This window comes from Melopsittacus undulatus, chromosome 7 (genome assembly GCF_012275295.1).
Source record: "Melopsittacus undulatus isolate bMelUnd1 chromosome 7, bMelUnd1.mat.Z, whole genome shotgun sequence".
In the NCBI taxonomy this organism is placed as follows: domain Eukaryota; kingdom Metazoa; phylum Chordata; class Aves; order Psittaciformes; family Psittaculidae; genus Melopsittacus; species Melopsittacus undulatus.
The window spans coordinates 69419078-69434437 of NC_047533.1; the positions used below are offsets into that span (position 1 = coordinate 69419078).

General features: G+C 39.7%; 1 protein-coding gene across 1 annotated transcript in view; it reads left to right on the forward strand.

The window, feature by feature from the left end:
* The first annotated feature begins 565 nt into the window (after positions 1-565).
* The window catches only part of LOC101873589 (ankyrin-2), a 263057-nt gene continuing 248262 nt past the window's right edge, over positions 566-15360 (forward strand). The window contains exon 1 of the mRNA XM_034064591.1: positions 566-624. Coding sequence (XP_033920482.1) covers positions 604-624 — 21 coding nt within the window. The 5' untranslated portion in view covers positions 566-603. The remainder of the gene's footprint in view (positions 625-15360) is intronic.

Here is a 15360-nt window from a genome sequence, read left to right on the forward strand (position 1 = left end):
AGAGCCATGAGACAGAACTGAAGGGAAACTGGGCAGTTAAAATATGGGTCCTATGAAGATTGATGGGAATACTGTATCTGAATCTATAGAATGAGTATGTCATCTGCAGTCCCATGGGTTGCTGTCCTGTCCTCTGTCTGCCCAAAATACATTTTCTTGCCAGTAGCTCTTAAGAAATAGCACAGATGTCTCTACGAAGTCCATACTGAAGACCATGTTGGGATCCCTTTGCGGAAGGTTTTATATTTCCTTATTGTGATTGCAGTTATGAGGTTTTTTTTCCTTGCAGAACAAACAGACAAAATATAGAAATCAGGTAGCTTTTATTTAGAAATCATTTACTGGGGAGGAAAAAAAAGCAATAATAAGAAAAAATATTCTGAAATTGAATGTTTAGCTGAAGTAAAGCGGAAACATGTCATTTAAACTAATAATATAACCAAACCCCATGACCCTAATAGTCTTAACTAACTTACAACTACTGAAGACTTACTGGGGAGCAAGGTATGTATTCATGCTAGATTTGAGAATATGGAAAATTAATGTATTTTTCCTTTTTTTTTAGGTAAGTAACTGAAGGGGACATGAAGAATTGACATTTAAATGGCCAGCATGTTGCAAAAGGTATTTCACTTCAGACCAAAGAAGAATGCATGCACAGTTCACTTGAGCACATATTTAATGGGTATTTTCCTATTTAAAAAAATGATTAAAGTTTCTTTAGTCCACTGAATGATGGAAAGAATTAAAAATCACCTTGCTTGTTTTTGGTGTTCATGCTATCCTTAAGTGGCATCAGAGGTAATGAGAATCAAGTGGTTTTAGCTAGTTGGCTAAAATGATTTTCTTTTACTCTAAAAGTAATGTAAATAACAGCACAATGGATGGAATATATAAGCATCATGCTTGAAATGTTTTTCTGTCTCAGACTTTGCCTGAGGTCAGCTGAGGTATTGCTAATTTTGCTGTTGACCATTGGAAAGTCTCTTTTAGATGCCAATCATAAACTTGATAGATGTGTCACATCTGATATCTAAGAGACAGTTGCACTGAGTAATGTCAGTATGTGATCTCTGAAGAGCCATTTCCTTGGCAACCAGATGGTTGTGTAGGTAAGGAAGGGCTGATCATGGGTCGGGAAGTGTTATCTCTACATATGCTACTAACAGTTCTGGTGCTTCTGCTGCTGACACCTACACATGGGCTTCAAAGCACATTTTGCTATATTTGGCTTGCAGTAGTTGTCCTACCAATTGTTTGGTTTTTCCCTAATTCTGTAGAATGCTTGTTGTCAAATGCTGTGTGTGTGTGTAATCTGTCAGAAGATTGTAAATTGATGAGAGAGCACTGGTTGTACAGAGTAATTAGGGTTGGGAATGCAAAGTTACGTACAAGAACCTTCAGAAAGGCTAGTTAATGAAGAAGAATGACCTTCTAAAAATGTCAGTGCTTTCTAATCATTTGTACTTGAATGAAAGCTATACTTTGCAATATTCTTGACAGAAGAGGGGAAAGAGGGAGATAAACCTCTTGATTAGGGAGTGTGTCTGGGGTGTGGGAGAGAAACTCAGTTTGTGATCTCAGTAAGGAACAATTGAAGTTGTTTAACTCTGAATTTCCTACTGCTGAAAAGATTATGGAGACCACTGGGGTTTTGGATGTTCTCCTTCCCTAGATTCTGAGTTAAACCCAAAACTACACTGACCAAAAAATCACATATTCTCTGACAAGATCTGCAGCTGGAAAAACTGGTTTTGCCTCTTACAGACCTTCCACTATTGGCTGCGTGTAACTACTTCATGATTGTTTTCTGCTGTTCTTCCTGATTTTCCTTTCTTTCTGCTGGGATTCAACTGGCATAGAAATGTCGTGTAGGAACAAACCTCACCTGAAGCTGGTTTAGTGAACTGGAGTTTGGGAATACTTCAGTTTAAGGAAAAAAAAGTCTGTTTGACTAAAATTTCAGTTGCACTTGATAATTCTGCTTTGCATTTTAAGCAAGAAGTATTTTGAGATATGAGGTTATAAATGTGTTGTGGCTAAGCAAGAAAAGAAATAGAATTCTTCCTATCCTGAAGCTTGCTGTAGTTTTAATAGGTCAGATGTTCTTCTGAGCAGAAACTCGCAGAGTAGAAGGTAGTGATGGCAGAGTTCTGCTCATTATCTGTGAGTAATTGCCTTTTTGGGAACTAAGAGTTCTTTTAAGTCCTCAGAGAATGCTAGGACATGGGTTTATTCTTGTGAAAGACAAGTCACTTTAAGCATTAAAACCAAATGCTGCTAATTGTGGTTACTTTAGATTTTTGTTCTTATTTTTTTATTCTTCAGGATGAACAGCTCAACACTAATTAAACCTCCAGTTATGAGGTAGAGGCCAAACATTTGATAACTCTGAGATGATGCATAGAGCATCCAATGCAGTCATGTTGTTTCTTTCTGAAAGTGGGCTTCTAAGCTCCACAGATCATTCAGTTCCTCCTGAAATTTACCTTCCCCAGTACGGATGCTGATGTGGAGGCCCCAGTGCATGGATGATACACTGTTAGGTAAAACTGGTTTCAGGCATTGAGAGAGTTGGGCTTCCCTCTTCAAAGTTGATCCCTTCAGTAGGCTGAAATGCAGCCTCCTCAAGGGACTGGTTCCCCTTTGATCCGTGGTATGAGCTTAGGAGACACACAAAGTACAGTGGAGTGCAACCTCTGCATTACTAGTGCTTTCCTTAAGCAGTTATTTGGAACTGATAAAAATCTATGTAAAATCAAAATGAATTAGTCATGCACTAGTTCTGTACAGCAGATCTGATGTAATGCTTGCTGAATACCTCATCTATTTGATAAGTATAAAATTAAGACAAGTTCATCTCATGTAGATTTATGTCTGATGGGCTACATGAGGATATGTTGTGAGCAAACAGATATAATGGTATAAAAAAATGAAATTAAAGTGATTTGTTTCAGGCAATTTAGTTTATTACATTTGACATGTTGTCAGGTCACTGAAACATAAATAGCATCTTCCTCTTGGAAACGTGTCCTGTCTTTCTTAATGAGCATCTGCAGTGCATTATTATTCCTCCCATGTAACTATGTACATTCTGTCAGAAACCAGCAGATACTCTGCTACTGAGAAGTCCAATGTTCCTTTAGTCTTTATGGGAATAATAATACAATTTTTTGTTATGCCTTTGAGAGTTTTTATAGGTTGTCTCAGTAAATTAGGCTCTGTTTTATGAGCTGCATTGTCACCATCTCAAGCAACCTGCCATCTTGGTTCTTGAAGCATGGATTCACTTTTTTCCTGTCTCCATTTTTATCTGTTACATCAGATCTTTTTCTATTGAGCCTTATGCCCACTTGAATAAAGGACTTTATATCTACTGAGATCGTACTGGTCATTTAGGTAGATGCCAAATGACATGCTAAGGTCAGGGATTCTCAAAATCAGGTCAAAATCTTTAAGATTTCAGAGTGTCACTGTTCTCTGGAGTTTTTCTTTGCCTTTTGAAAACACAGTTTTCTAGCCTATATGATTGTAGGGGTACCAGTATCAACTGTGTTCACACCGATTTTCCTGGTGCTCAACTGAGCCTTCATACTGCCTGACATGAGGTAAGTGTTTCCTGCTTTGTCAGGACCCTAAGGACTCAACAATCAGACCTCTGTGTGTGTGTGCATATATTATATTGCAGAACAAAATGTGTTTTGCCACTGGTGGGTAACAAGGTGGCTGGTGTGGTGCACAGCAGGGAAACACTGCCCTCTCTTTTACTCATCAAGCTTTGGATGAAACCACTCTCTGGTTTCCAACACACATCGTCCCCATCTTTCCATGGAGCCAGAACAGGCATTGCCATTTTTCTCCTTTCTTGTTTCTGGCTCAGCTGTTTGCTCTCATTGGTGATCCTGAACCATGGCAATTGCCCCAGCACCATCTCTCAGCAGTTTTGGTTGGAAAACTGAGTCAATAGGTGGGGTGTTCAACATCCAACTTCACAAGAGGATCTGCCTGGAATCTCTTAGTGATCAATCTGATAGGTTTTCAACACTAGAGAACCAAGATCCTGTGTGAACGGTTGCTGAAAGGTGAAGTCTGCCAGATCTCCTACATGGGAGACATCTGTTGTGTCTTATGATTTAGGTATGATAAAAGAATCTCTCTGTAGTCAACTCAAAGCAGCTATCCTTTCCAGGTGGTGCAGTTTTGTATCTGACGTGTGTCCAGGAAAAGAGCAGATGTACACTGGATTTCTATTATTTCAGGGGCATAAGAAGCTGTTTTTTTACTTGTCTGAGTATAATGCATTTTATTTGTAGTACCTTATTTTTGGAAAAACCAGGGATCAATAGATTCTCCTTTCCTCATTAGTAAGCTTACACTTTGCACTGGAATGCAAAGGGGCTATGATGAGACTGTGAAAAAATACATAACTGTAAAGGGGTCAGCAGGACAGTAGATCTTAGTGTGGCTTTCTGCCTTTTCTACAAGCAAACACAAAGTTCAGGATGTCAAGGAGAGCTTGTGATATCTACTCTCTGACTGCAAAGTGAAGCAAAGGCAATAGACTGTTATGAAAACGGGGTTCTCATTGGGGAGGGTGGAGAGGGGAGCGTTTATTCTGCTAAGCAGGAAAAACGAGAGCAAAGAAAAGCTGTACCTTTTTTCCAAACTTTTTTTTTGGGGGGGGAGGTAGTTTCAATATACATATATATATATATATATATATGCACACACACAAGTCCATTCAAGAGCGCTGCACTGAAGTTATTTGCACTTGCATGTAATGTCCACAGAGCTAAGCAGTGACACCAGAAAGCAGGTGAATTCTTGAAGATTTATCTTTTTTGTTTGTTTTTTCCCAGTTCCACAGCTAGGCAGTAAGAATTTACCTGCCAAATGACTTCCAGGATAAATATAAAAGACATTATTTACTATCTTTCCATTAAAACTATCTCTGTTACCACTGCCCTATTTTTTTCCTTGTTAGGTTTCCTTTCTGAATGTATTCATTTACGGAGTAATGCACTATACAAGATAGTGTGCAACTTCTACATGCTAAGTTTATTCAGCCACTATGATTTCTATTCCACACTAATACTAAGATGATAGTATTATCCATCCACTGTATTATTCACCCACATAGTATTATTCATCCACTGGAAAAAATTGTATTAAAATCTGAGCAGGGCAGACCTAGGATGAGAGGAAAATTTTCCATGCAGTTTGATGCTGCAATATATGGGCACAGATTTGATGGGTCAGCAGGAGTGCAGAGTTCCTGTAAGTGGAATTTATCTGTTGAAGGATTGTCCTGGGTTCAGCAGTAGCAGTCATTTCTCTCCTCTTAGTAGCAGGTGCAGAGCTGTGGTTTTGACTTTAGGCCTGGAAACAGCGCTGATAACACCGATGCTTTTAGTTGTTGCTCAGTAATGTTTACTCTGACCAAGGACTCTGTGAGTTTCATGCTCTGCCAGGGAGGAGGGAAAGCCGGGAGGAAGCAGAGACAGGACATCTGACCCAGACTAGCCAAAGAGGTATTCCATACCATAGCATGTCATGCCCAGGACGGGGCGGTTACCCAGAAGGGCTAGATCACTGCTTGGTCAGGCTGGGTATCGGTCAGTTGTATTCTCTTCCCTTGTTATTTCCCTTATCATTATGATTATTGGTGGTAGCAGTAGTGGTTTGTGCTATTCCTTAGTTACTGGACTGTTCTTATTTCAACCCGTGGGAGTTACATTCTTTCAGTTCTCCTCCCCATCCCTCTGGGAACCACGGGCCTGGTGGGGGGGGGGGGGCAGTGAGACAGAGACTGTGTAGTTCTGATTTGTGGCTGGGCTTAAACCACAAAAAGGATCTGTCTTGGATTCCAAAAACCACCAATTCCAGCTGTATTTTCTGATCTCTTTGTTTCCTGAAACATCTGACAGATTCTGTAACTTGACAGTATAGTCTTGTTTAATACAAAGAATACTAAAGAATATTAGGTTAATACCCCAGCCAGCACTGATAACTGTAAGCACCATAGTTGCTTACACACAGGGTTGAACCAGGTGATCTTTGAACGTCCCTTCCTACCCAGGCCAGTCTGGAAGAGGCAGTAGTTTTAGCTGTATTCCTTTTTTCCTTCCAGTTTTGTTGCTGTAGCTTAATATTTAGTTTTGTGCTGTGTTTAAAAATGGTGCAAAATACCAAGCTTCAGATTCCATTTAGATACAAAGTGATTTGAAGTTGTGACTATTACATGTCTGTTCGAATTTCCTAAGGAACAACTGAAAGAACCAGCATAGCCTTTCACATAAATTGCTAATTCTGTTAGAAGCTTCAAGGGAGGTGAAAGCTTAAATGGGTGTAATGAATAAATTACCCTTTGACTTCACACTGTTCTCTCAAACCAAGAATGAAACAGTGTATGGTGAGTTTGCTCTGCCTCTTGCCTTCTTGGATTTCTTTTTAAGAGATTCATTTTCTCATGATTAATTGAACCCATCGTGATCTGGCCTCTGTTAGAAAATGCTGGGGAAAACATTTATATCATACCCAAAATGAGCATAGACAAATCATGGTCATTTTCTTTTGATTTTGGAATATAACATGGGAGAGGTTCCAGAGCCTCTGTGAAGGCTTAAAACTATTTCACTCTAGCTATTGATTTTTATCTGGAATGCTTTCAGGTGCTAGGGCAATTTGCAGCTAAGCTAAATACAACCAAAGAGGGGCTGCTCCCCCAGAGATTAAAGCTAATGGGCCACAAAGTCACACAGGATAATTCCAGCATCTGGCACTAGGTTTGAACCAAGCCTGGAACCAAAGGGAATGGGAAGCTGAGTATGTTGGCCAAGGGCTAAATGGTGCACTCTGATGAGTATTAGCTGGTTTAAGCTGTTGTGTACCCATGCTTGAAAATAGCTTTCAGTTTATAGCTTTCAGTTTAGGAGGTGGGAAGAAAATGGGTGCAGAAGGCATCTCTTGCTTGAAGTAGTCACTGTTTAAGGAGCAGGTTGTGTACAGTTCTTCTGTGCCTAGTTCTCTTCTGATTTGTTGTTTTCCTGTCTCTTTCCTTGGTCATAAAAATAGGAGAAAGTCACTTCAGGTAGCTTGAGATCTTCCAAAGTGACTTGGCTTTATTTAATAAAGAGCCCGAACATAAATCCCAAGGAAGTGTCTGATATGGTCCTGAGCCTTTCCATGGCTCATTTTCCAGATGTAAAGCAAAACCTGACATGCATTGACTGCCAACAGGTTGGCTGCAAGGTTTTTTGTGGGTTTCTTTGTTTTGTTTTTTTGCCTTTCTGCCAAAATCTTATCTATTTTCTTCTACTACAAGCATGGCAGTCAAAAGGACATTATGTTTTACCAATGAGAGAATGGGCAGTTCTCATCAGCCCAGCACATTTCTTGCATTCTGTTTATAAGCATATGTTGAGAAGACTCTTCGTTCTAGTGTGGGTTTTGCAGTTCCTTTATTATGCCAGAAGCAATGAAAATATTGGTCTGGCCACTTTGTGGAGCTGCTTTTAATGTTTCAGACGATTATTGGTTGCCTTCCTCCACCCCCTTTGCAAATCCTTGCAAATACCTGTAGCACTAAACGTGTAAGTTCAGTAAATCAAGCAAAGATAATGACCTGGTGTCTTCTGGAACTTGCAATTCAAGTATTTAATGCTGTCCTTGCCTCTGGTTGCTCTTTTCCACCTAGACAAAACCTATGAGGCAACTCTGCATCTTCTGCCCAGTCAGATGAAACATAAATGCAGAATATTGTTGCTCTCCATCCATGTTACAGTGATGCTCCTGGCACAGCTACAAGTTGAAGATGGGGTTTGTCAAGGTTTCAAATGCCACCAAAGATTTGGGGTTGCCTTTTAAGTTTATGCCTGTTTTTAAGTGTATTTGTACAGTGCAGAGATTTCACTTCTCAGTCTTTCACTCCTTCAAGTGCCACTTAAAATGCACATCTAACCTCCTGTCAGTCTGAGTGCTCCATGCATGGTCTCTTCCAAGATTATTGTTTCATTGGCTGTATTTCAGAAGTCAATTTCAACATCAATTAGAAGTGAGGTTTGTGTTTGTGTTGGATATAAGTGTTAATGGCAGAAAGGTTTCTATTGACACGTATGAGAATGAGCTGATTTGATAAATTACTGGCTTCCCTGGAGTGCTTAACAATGGCATAAAATAAGCAGAAAAAGTAAAATATTCCCAAACTTTTAATCTGTTAAAGTGAGCAAACTCAGGCAACAAAACACTGCCCCAGTGTATTCCTCAGGTTAGCAATGCAAAGCTTTTAATGCACTGCCATAAAACAACCTGTTTACTCTCTCACAAACTCCAACCTCCAGATTTACCTGGGGGGAGAAGGGGGAAGTAGGAAAAGGGTTGAGATATATGGCATATACTTTTCAAGTGACTGCAAACCTGCTTTGTCATTTTTCCAAGTACCTGTGGCTGTAACCTCTGTGGTTCAGAGGTGGGAATGCAAAGGTGGAGAAAGTCATTTCTATTTCCTTTGTGTACTTTGAGATAAAGAAGCTGAGTGGAATTTGGGCTGCCTGCTTGTCTGCTCCTGCTTTGCTCAGACTGTACGTCACAGCAATTTGTCTCATTAATGTGTAGCCATGAGAACGAATTAGGATCTGCTGCAATGGTAATTGTATTAACTCAAAAGATCAGAAAAATGAAGGGAGGAAGTTGTATGTTCAGCTGTCAAAGCTGTGCAATTTGTATTTTTCCACCAAATTTTTAACGAAAAATAAAAATATGGAACTGTTTGTAATATATATATGTGTATATATATACATACACGTTGATTGTATATGGAGTGTGTAAGTGTATGTTAAATGAAACCAAGCCCATATTCATGGCCTGAGATTAGCAGGCATTAATGAACCTCTATAAATTCTCAGAGGGGGAGACAGCTGATGTAGTTGAGTTGAAAATTCAAACCACTTGGATAAAACCCTATGCAGCAGTAGGTTATAGCTGCTTTCTGCTTCATTTTAGCTCTTTACTTAAATACTTAGACATAAACATTTTTAGATGGGACTTATATGTGCTTCTTAAAGATGGGACTTATAGGTACTTCTTAAACACCCTGTCTGGAGTTTGTTATAGCAGAGATTTTTAAGGGAATGCAAATAGTCAACTGAAAACAACTAAGCGTTGCCTTTTGAGTGATGCAAAATGCAGGTCGGTGATTATGGAGCTGCTGAAACTCCCCAGCTGTACCTTCTGCCAGAAGACATTGTTAGAGGGTGAACGTGATGCAACTTGCAATGGAAGAGGTCACTGGGGTCCACATTTAGAAACCATTAGAGGAAAGCAGTTAACATTTGGACTGAGCCATTACTCTTCCAAAACCTAAACAATAGAATAGTAGCTGGAAAAGCTGAATTTTGCCTTAAGAATTGGACAAAAAGTGAAACGAAAGTCTGATGTGGGTTCCTCTGTAAATGATGGTCAGTGCTGGACACCTGCCCTACAACATATCCAAAACAGAGTAACAAAAGGCTTCCAAGGAAGGCTTGTACCATACAGGAGAGTGCAGATGATGTTCTCAGAGGAGGAGGAAGAAATAATCCTCCCATTCAGGAGAAGGTGAATGTGAGACAACTTTATTTACATCTCCCTGTTAGGAGGGTTAGCTGGGAGCTGCCATTTGCTCTGTGTCTCCTCATAACTCTACAACAGGAGTTTGTCTGAAGATTACAACCTCGAATGTGGCCAAAATCCTCTTCTTCATTCCTATTCCTCTATTTTTTAACTGATGTCTTTAAAATCACTTTAATTGTAGCGATACTCTTGAAACTGTTAATTGAGCTGTCACTTGATTATTCTTTAGGCAGCCTGAAAGCATGTGATGAAATAAACTTTGTCTGAGCATTTGGGTTCTAACCACATCTATCACTCATGAAAGTTTCACTTCAAGAGCAGACCTGAGTGTTTCTCCATGTTTTCTCCTCAGCCATAGCCACAGTTTGGTGCTTGGAGAAGAGCAAGAACAGGGCAAGCATATCTGATGCTTTCCCTGAATAATCCTGTTGTTTTCAGCTCATATTGTTTCTGTATGTTTATAACCCTCAGTAGCTTTCTGTTTTCCAAACATTTCCCTCCTTGAGTGGAGATGAACCCCTTCCATCTTGCTAACTGAAGGTGAATTCCTGCGACCTCCTATTCCAGCTGCTAGCATGGGATATATGAAGCTTGTTACCCTAGAATACAGGGTGTGTTCTTGAATTAAGGGAGGGGAGAGACAAGGTTTAAAGAGGAAAATATTGATACTAAAGAGCACAGGAGTTGTTGCTACAGTTGAAATGTTGTGCTGAATATAGGCCTATGATCAAGAAGAAACTCCAATCACTAACAGAATAGCACATATGAAAGATGGAAATCATTATTCAAATGACTGTTCATGTGAGTCTTTGTTGATTGGCTTGTCAGCATGGCTTTGTTTATCAAATACTACATTTCAAAAGGAAGCCCTTAAAGAATGAGTAACTTTGTAGTCACAGCTGGGTTTAGAAAGTGAAGATGAAATTGTGAGCTCTTTATTGAGGCACACTGTCCATTTTGTGTGCTGGATGTATCTATTGGTTCTGTAGTGCAAGAAATTAACGTACTCTATCTTATCTTTGGCATTCCATGTTGTTCCTGTCTTCCATTTCAAATATTGAGGATGATAGTTTTGGTAGCTTCCTGATTTTAGATGAACTTGGTTAAAGTATAGAAACTAAAGTCATGCATCAAAAATGGGGGATGGAGCCTCATCCCATAGAGCCAAAGCAATTTCCATGTTAAGCTCTTGTCAGCCACCTGACCAGGTTGCAAGGGGCAGCACAGAGCAGTAGCATGAGCACAATCAGCCGGGATGGAAAAGGCAGGTGATGCCCAATGCAGACTGAATCTAAAGGAAAATCATTAGTCATCTTTAAAGTTCTGCTTAAAGAGGTGGCAAAATGTTAGTCAAACTGCATCAAGAACCAGTGCTGAAAAGCACGATAGGCAGGAAGGAGATGTAAAATGTAAACTGGGTCTTCAGAGGCTTGTGGCTTATAGTCTGGATGACTTTCCACAGGGATGGCAGAAGCTTATCCCTGACACAGCAACCAGATTTTGAAGCCTGTGCTCCAAAGTGTGAATATTCTTGAGGTTTTCAGCAAAATGGGGGTAAGAATTTTCTGAAAATAGACTGTTCTGCACACACATTTTTTACATGGCTAGACTGTCAGCCCGAGAGACTCCAAGCACTGAGAAAGTGTTTTACATTTGGTACAATGAAAAGGCACTGTGAATTGTTAGACAGTCTGCAAGCATAGCTCTCTGCACCACAGCAGGGTAAGATTAGGGCAACGTTTTAATCTACTTTGCCTAGTTCCTAGGCAGGGATTTTTAAGGTGGTGTTTTGCTGCTCTTTAAGACATTTCTGCTGTATTCACCAGTGGGAGAAGTGCTGAAGGTACCAACATCATGCTGTCTTTAAAGGAAAGCAAAGCACAGTCCCATAAGCTTGAGTCTGGCTTTTCCTGGGCAGCAGTGTGTCCTCAATGATAACAGTGCAAGTGCAATAATATACATGTTATCTCAGTGTGAGATATGATATTTTCTACATCTCCTTGGCGATGCTGTAACAGCACTAGGAGTCCCTCCAGAGCTGGTTTTCATACATCCTGTGGAGACATAATCTTATCCAGCAAAACCAAGTGGGTGCTAGTGGTAGTAGCAAAACAGACTCTTCATTAAATAGGTTGGCATGTCAAAATATTACCAATAGATTACTATTAAAATAAATAGTTTTACAGATTATTACTATTGCTAATATTGCCAAAAGGCATCTGTATAATAAGAGGAATTGAATTCAGGTCACATGTGACAGTACCTTTCATATGCTGTAGTTATACTAAAATACAAGTCCATATATTTACCTGCCTACCATGTTGATGTGAAAGGGCACACTCAGCTAAAAAGAAGTTTAATTTACTTTTATGCATGTATTGAGTATAAATGGGTTGACACTTCTCCCATTACTGTTCTTTTAAAACTTGAGCATCAGTCTTCAGGCTAGGCTCTCAAAGTTGGGCTGCTCTCTCCAAATACATGTTTTGTTTTATTTTGTTACGCTACTGGTATAAAACCAGCTTGAAAATGATGGTTTCCAAGGTTTGGGGGAAGTAAATTTTAACCTAGCAAAGCAACATGGACACAAAGGATTAAGAAGAATAAAGTTTAAGAGTTATGAATTCTTTTCTTTTTTAAGAGAATTGTTTTTCTTACTTTTCAGAAGGTATCTTTGTTACTCTTTTCCATTTTGTTTTGGTTAATTTGTGCTGTTTAATCTCCTGTATAGTTAGCAACAGCCAAAGAACAAAATGTATCTTACCATTTCCCTTAAACCAGACTCCCATGTTAAGGTAATTATAGCAGGTAAGAAATGCAGTTAATGCCCAGACTGTGTCCAAGCCTGTGCTTCTGGGGGAAGCAAAGATTTTATATAGGACTGAAGTGCCACAGCTTTCTGATAAAGGCCATTGTTGTTGAATGAAGGTTAAATGGGAACAGCATTCCCTAGCCAGCCTGGGGAGTTGGGATTGTGTAATGCTGTCACCAAGCCAAGGCAAGAAATAGCTCCTGATTCATTTTCTTTATCTGTTTATCAGTGAGGAAGCTGTAGCAGTGATAGTAGCAGAGCTGAGTTATTTAAAAGCCACTGATAATTAGGAGATTAGTAAGTGCTGGTTGCTCTGCTGTGTAGGTTACCCTTTGATGAGTTTCTTTAAAGAATATCCAGTATTTAGTGAATAGTTTGCTTCCTGTTTTACATTTTAATTGCTTCATTTTGCTTAACAAAAATGAGCTACTAGTATTGAAGCAAGCCAGAGTGCCTTCTTCAGAAAGTATCTGTTAATAATGATTTGCTGGTAAGGGGATCATTGTCCTATTATTATTATTATTGTTTTATTTTAACTCCTTAATCTCAGTGGAAGCAGTGTGTGCTATTTGGAAGAGATTTTCAGTTGCATGATGAGAACACTGTCTCAATGTTCAGTTTGTTGATATGAATAATATCATGTGAATAAGTTGTCATCACTTCCTGGTGCACATTAAGTTGATTATTTTTTAAATGGGGAATTTAGTTCTTAATCTCATGATGGGAAAGAAGGAAAAGGCTGAGGTTGACTGCAAAACTGGAAAGATAATTTGTTCACAGTGAAAGAATGTATAGAATGCTTATAGGGTAAAAAGCTGATTTGTGTGCTTTGGAGTAAATTCATGGAGCTATATTGATTTATATCAGATATGAGGAAGAAGCTCTTCCCTGTGAGGGTGCTGAGGCACTGGCACAGGTTGCCCAGAGAACATCCCTGGTAGCGTTCAAGGACAGGTTAGATGGAGCTTGGAGCTTCCTTGTCTAGTGGAAAGTGTCCCTGCCCATGGTAGAGACTGGATGAGTCCCTTCCAACCCAAACCAGTCCATGATTCTATGATTTTAGCAGAACATGCACACAAGTGAATACCAAACTGCAGTTTTTCTGTTAATTTTCCCACTGATGCTTGTTCTACTTGTGTCATTTAAAGGGTCAATTTATAAATTCTGCATCAACATTAAAATACTGTTTTAAAGATTGTTTTCAGCCAGCTAGACAGCAATGCACTTAGAAATGTAGTCATTTGAGATCTTAATCTAGAATCTTGTTCTCATTGCACTTCAATGACATTTGCTAACATTGTATTAAAGTGTAGGCTTCTTAGGATGTTAGATAAATCCACTGTTTTCATTTGCTTAGTTTTGTTGTTTTGAAAATGTCACCTTTTGCAGTAACATACAGAAAATGATGTGTCTAGCAACAGGTCCATTAGCTCCTGGGATCCATTCTGTGGTGGTCTACAAATGTGTTTATAGCTTGATATTGGTACAGATCTCCACCTGGCAGTGCTGGGGTGCCAATACACTCACAGACCATTAGAGCTCGTGCCAGAAATTACTTCATTACTGTACAGACATGAAGGAGGACTTGTGCTGCCTGCTATGTATCAGTTTCCAGATGCAGGTGATGGATGACATGGACGGAGACCTGTTAGTCCCTGACTGTAGTCACTGCTAATTGAGCTGGGGAGAATGTCATGTTTATTTGGTTCCCCTCTGCTGTTGAGGTGGGAAGTTCAGCCACTGCCCTCCTCATCTTCAGCTGGTTGGCATGTAGTAACTGCAGTGTATGTGCAAGGGGGAAGAGATGTGTGGAACTGAGGCTGTTTTTTAGCCCCCAGCACCTGTAGCATTAGTGCTTAAACTGAAAGAATTGCTTATGAGCTTGGTTCCATGAAGTTTAATGTTGTGTGGTTTATGGGGTCACACAGAACCCTGAGGGGCTGGAGCTGCCAGTGGGCAGTGTGGTGGACTCTGGCTGGGGAAGGCAGAGCATTGTGTTGGGGCACACTAAAGATGACTTCTTCCCAATTGCCATCTCTACGTTGAGAATAACCTTTATTTCTAGAGGTCTCAAACCAGAAAACCTATGCAGATGGCTTGAAAGTTTAGCAAAAGTGTCTTCTGCAGTGCATGAAGATTAGTAAAATGGCTTATCTCTTACAGCACAGTATTTTGAATCTTGGAAAAGTTGCACATGATGTAGCAGGAGAAATGATTCTCCCATCCATGTTGTTTTATCCTGTTGTATTTGTCTATGTCAGAACCACGGGGAAAAAAAACCCAATATTAGTTGTGTTCAGATCATCGTCCTTCCGAAGGCAGCCTGTGATGAGCCTGCTTGCTTCGTGTTCCTTCGTCAAAAGAGGAAGAAGACTTCACAATGGTATGAAATGACAGGTTTGGGTACTGACAGGCATGTCATGACATGACTTCTTAGAACAGAATGGGACCGTTATTGTGTAAAATGCAATAACACTTTTCAACTTCAGATGTAAGACTGGTACTTAAACTTTGGTTTTCAGCTGGATCAACTGCACAAAGAAAACCTGTTTTCGGTATTTTTCTGATAGATGTAGGGATCTGTGTTGGCAGCATACTGAAGTGGTGAGGAAAATCTTCCCATTATTCAGGTATCAGAGGAGAAAAGTATGCTTACACTTTTACCCTAGAGTAACGTAGTCACAAGGAATCATGCCTAAACCATGTTCCTTTTCAGTGGAGATGTATGCCCTGTGGAAATGCGTGTTTTTCCTTGGTGCCACCAAGCATCTAATCATGACTAAAGCACACACAGATTTGGATTTGATGCTCTATTGCCCCCTTCTGCTCATCCATCTTTCCACCACATGCTGATGATGCAGCAAGATTCGTGTATTGCATTGTGAATTGTAACATTTGAGAGTGATTTAAACCTTGAATATTTAAATAGAGAATCAAAG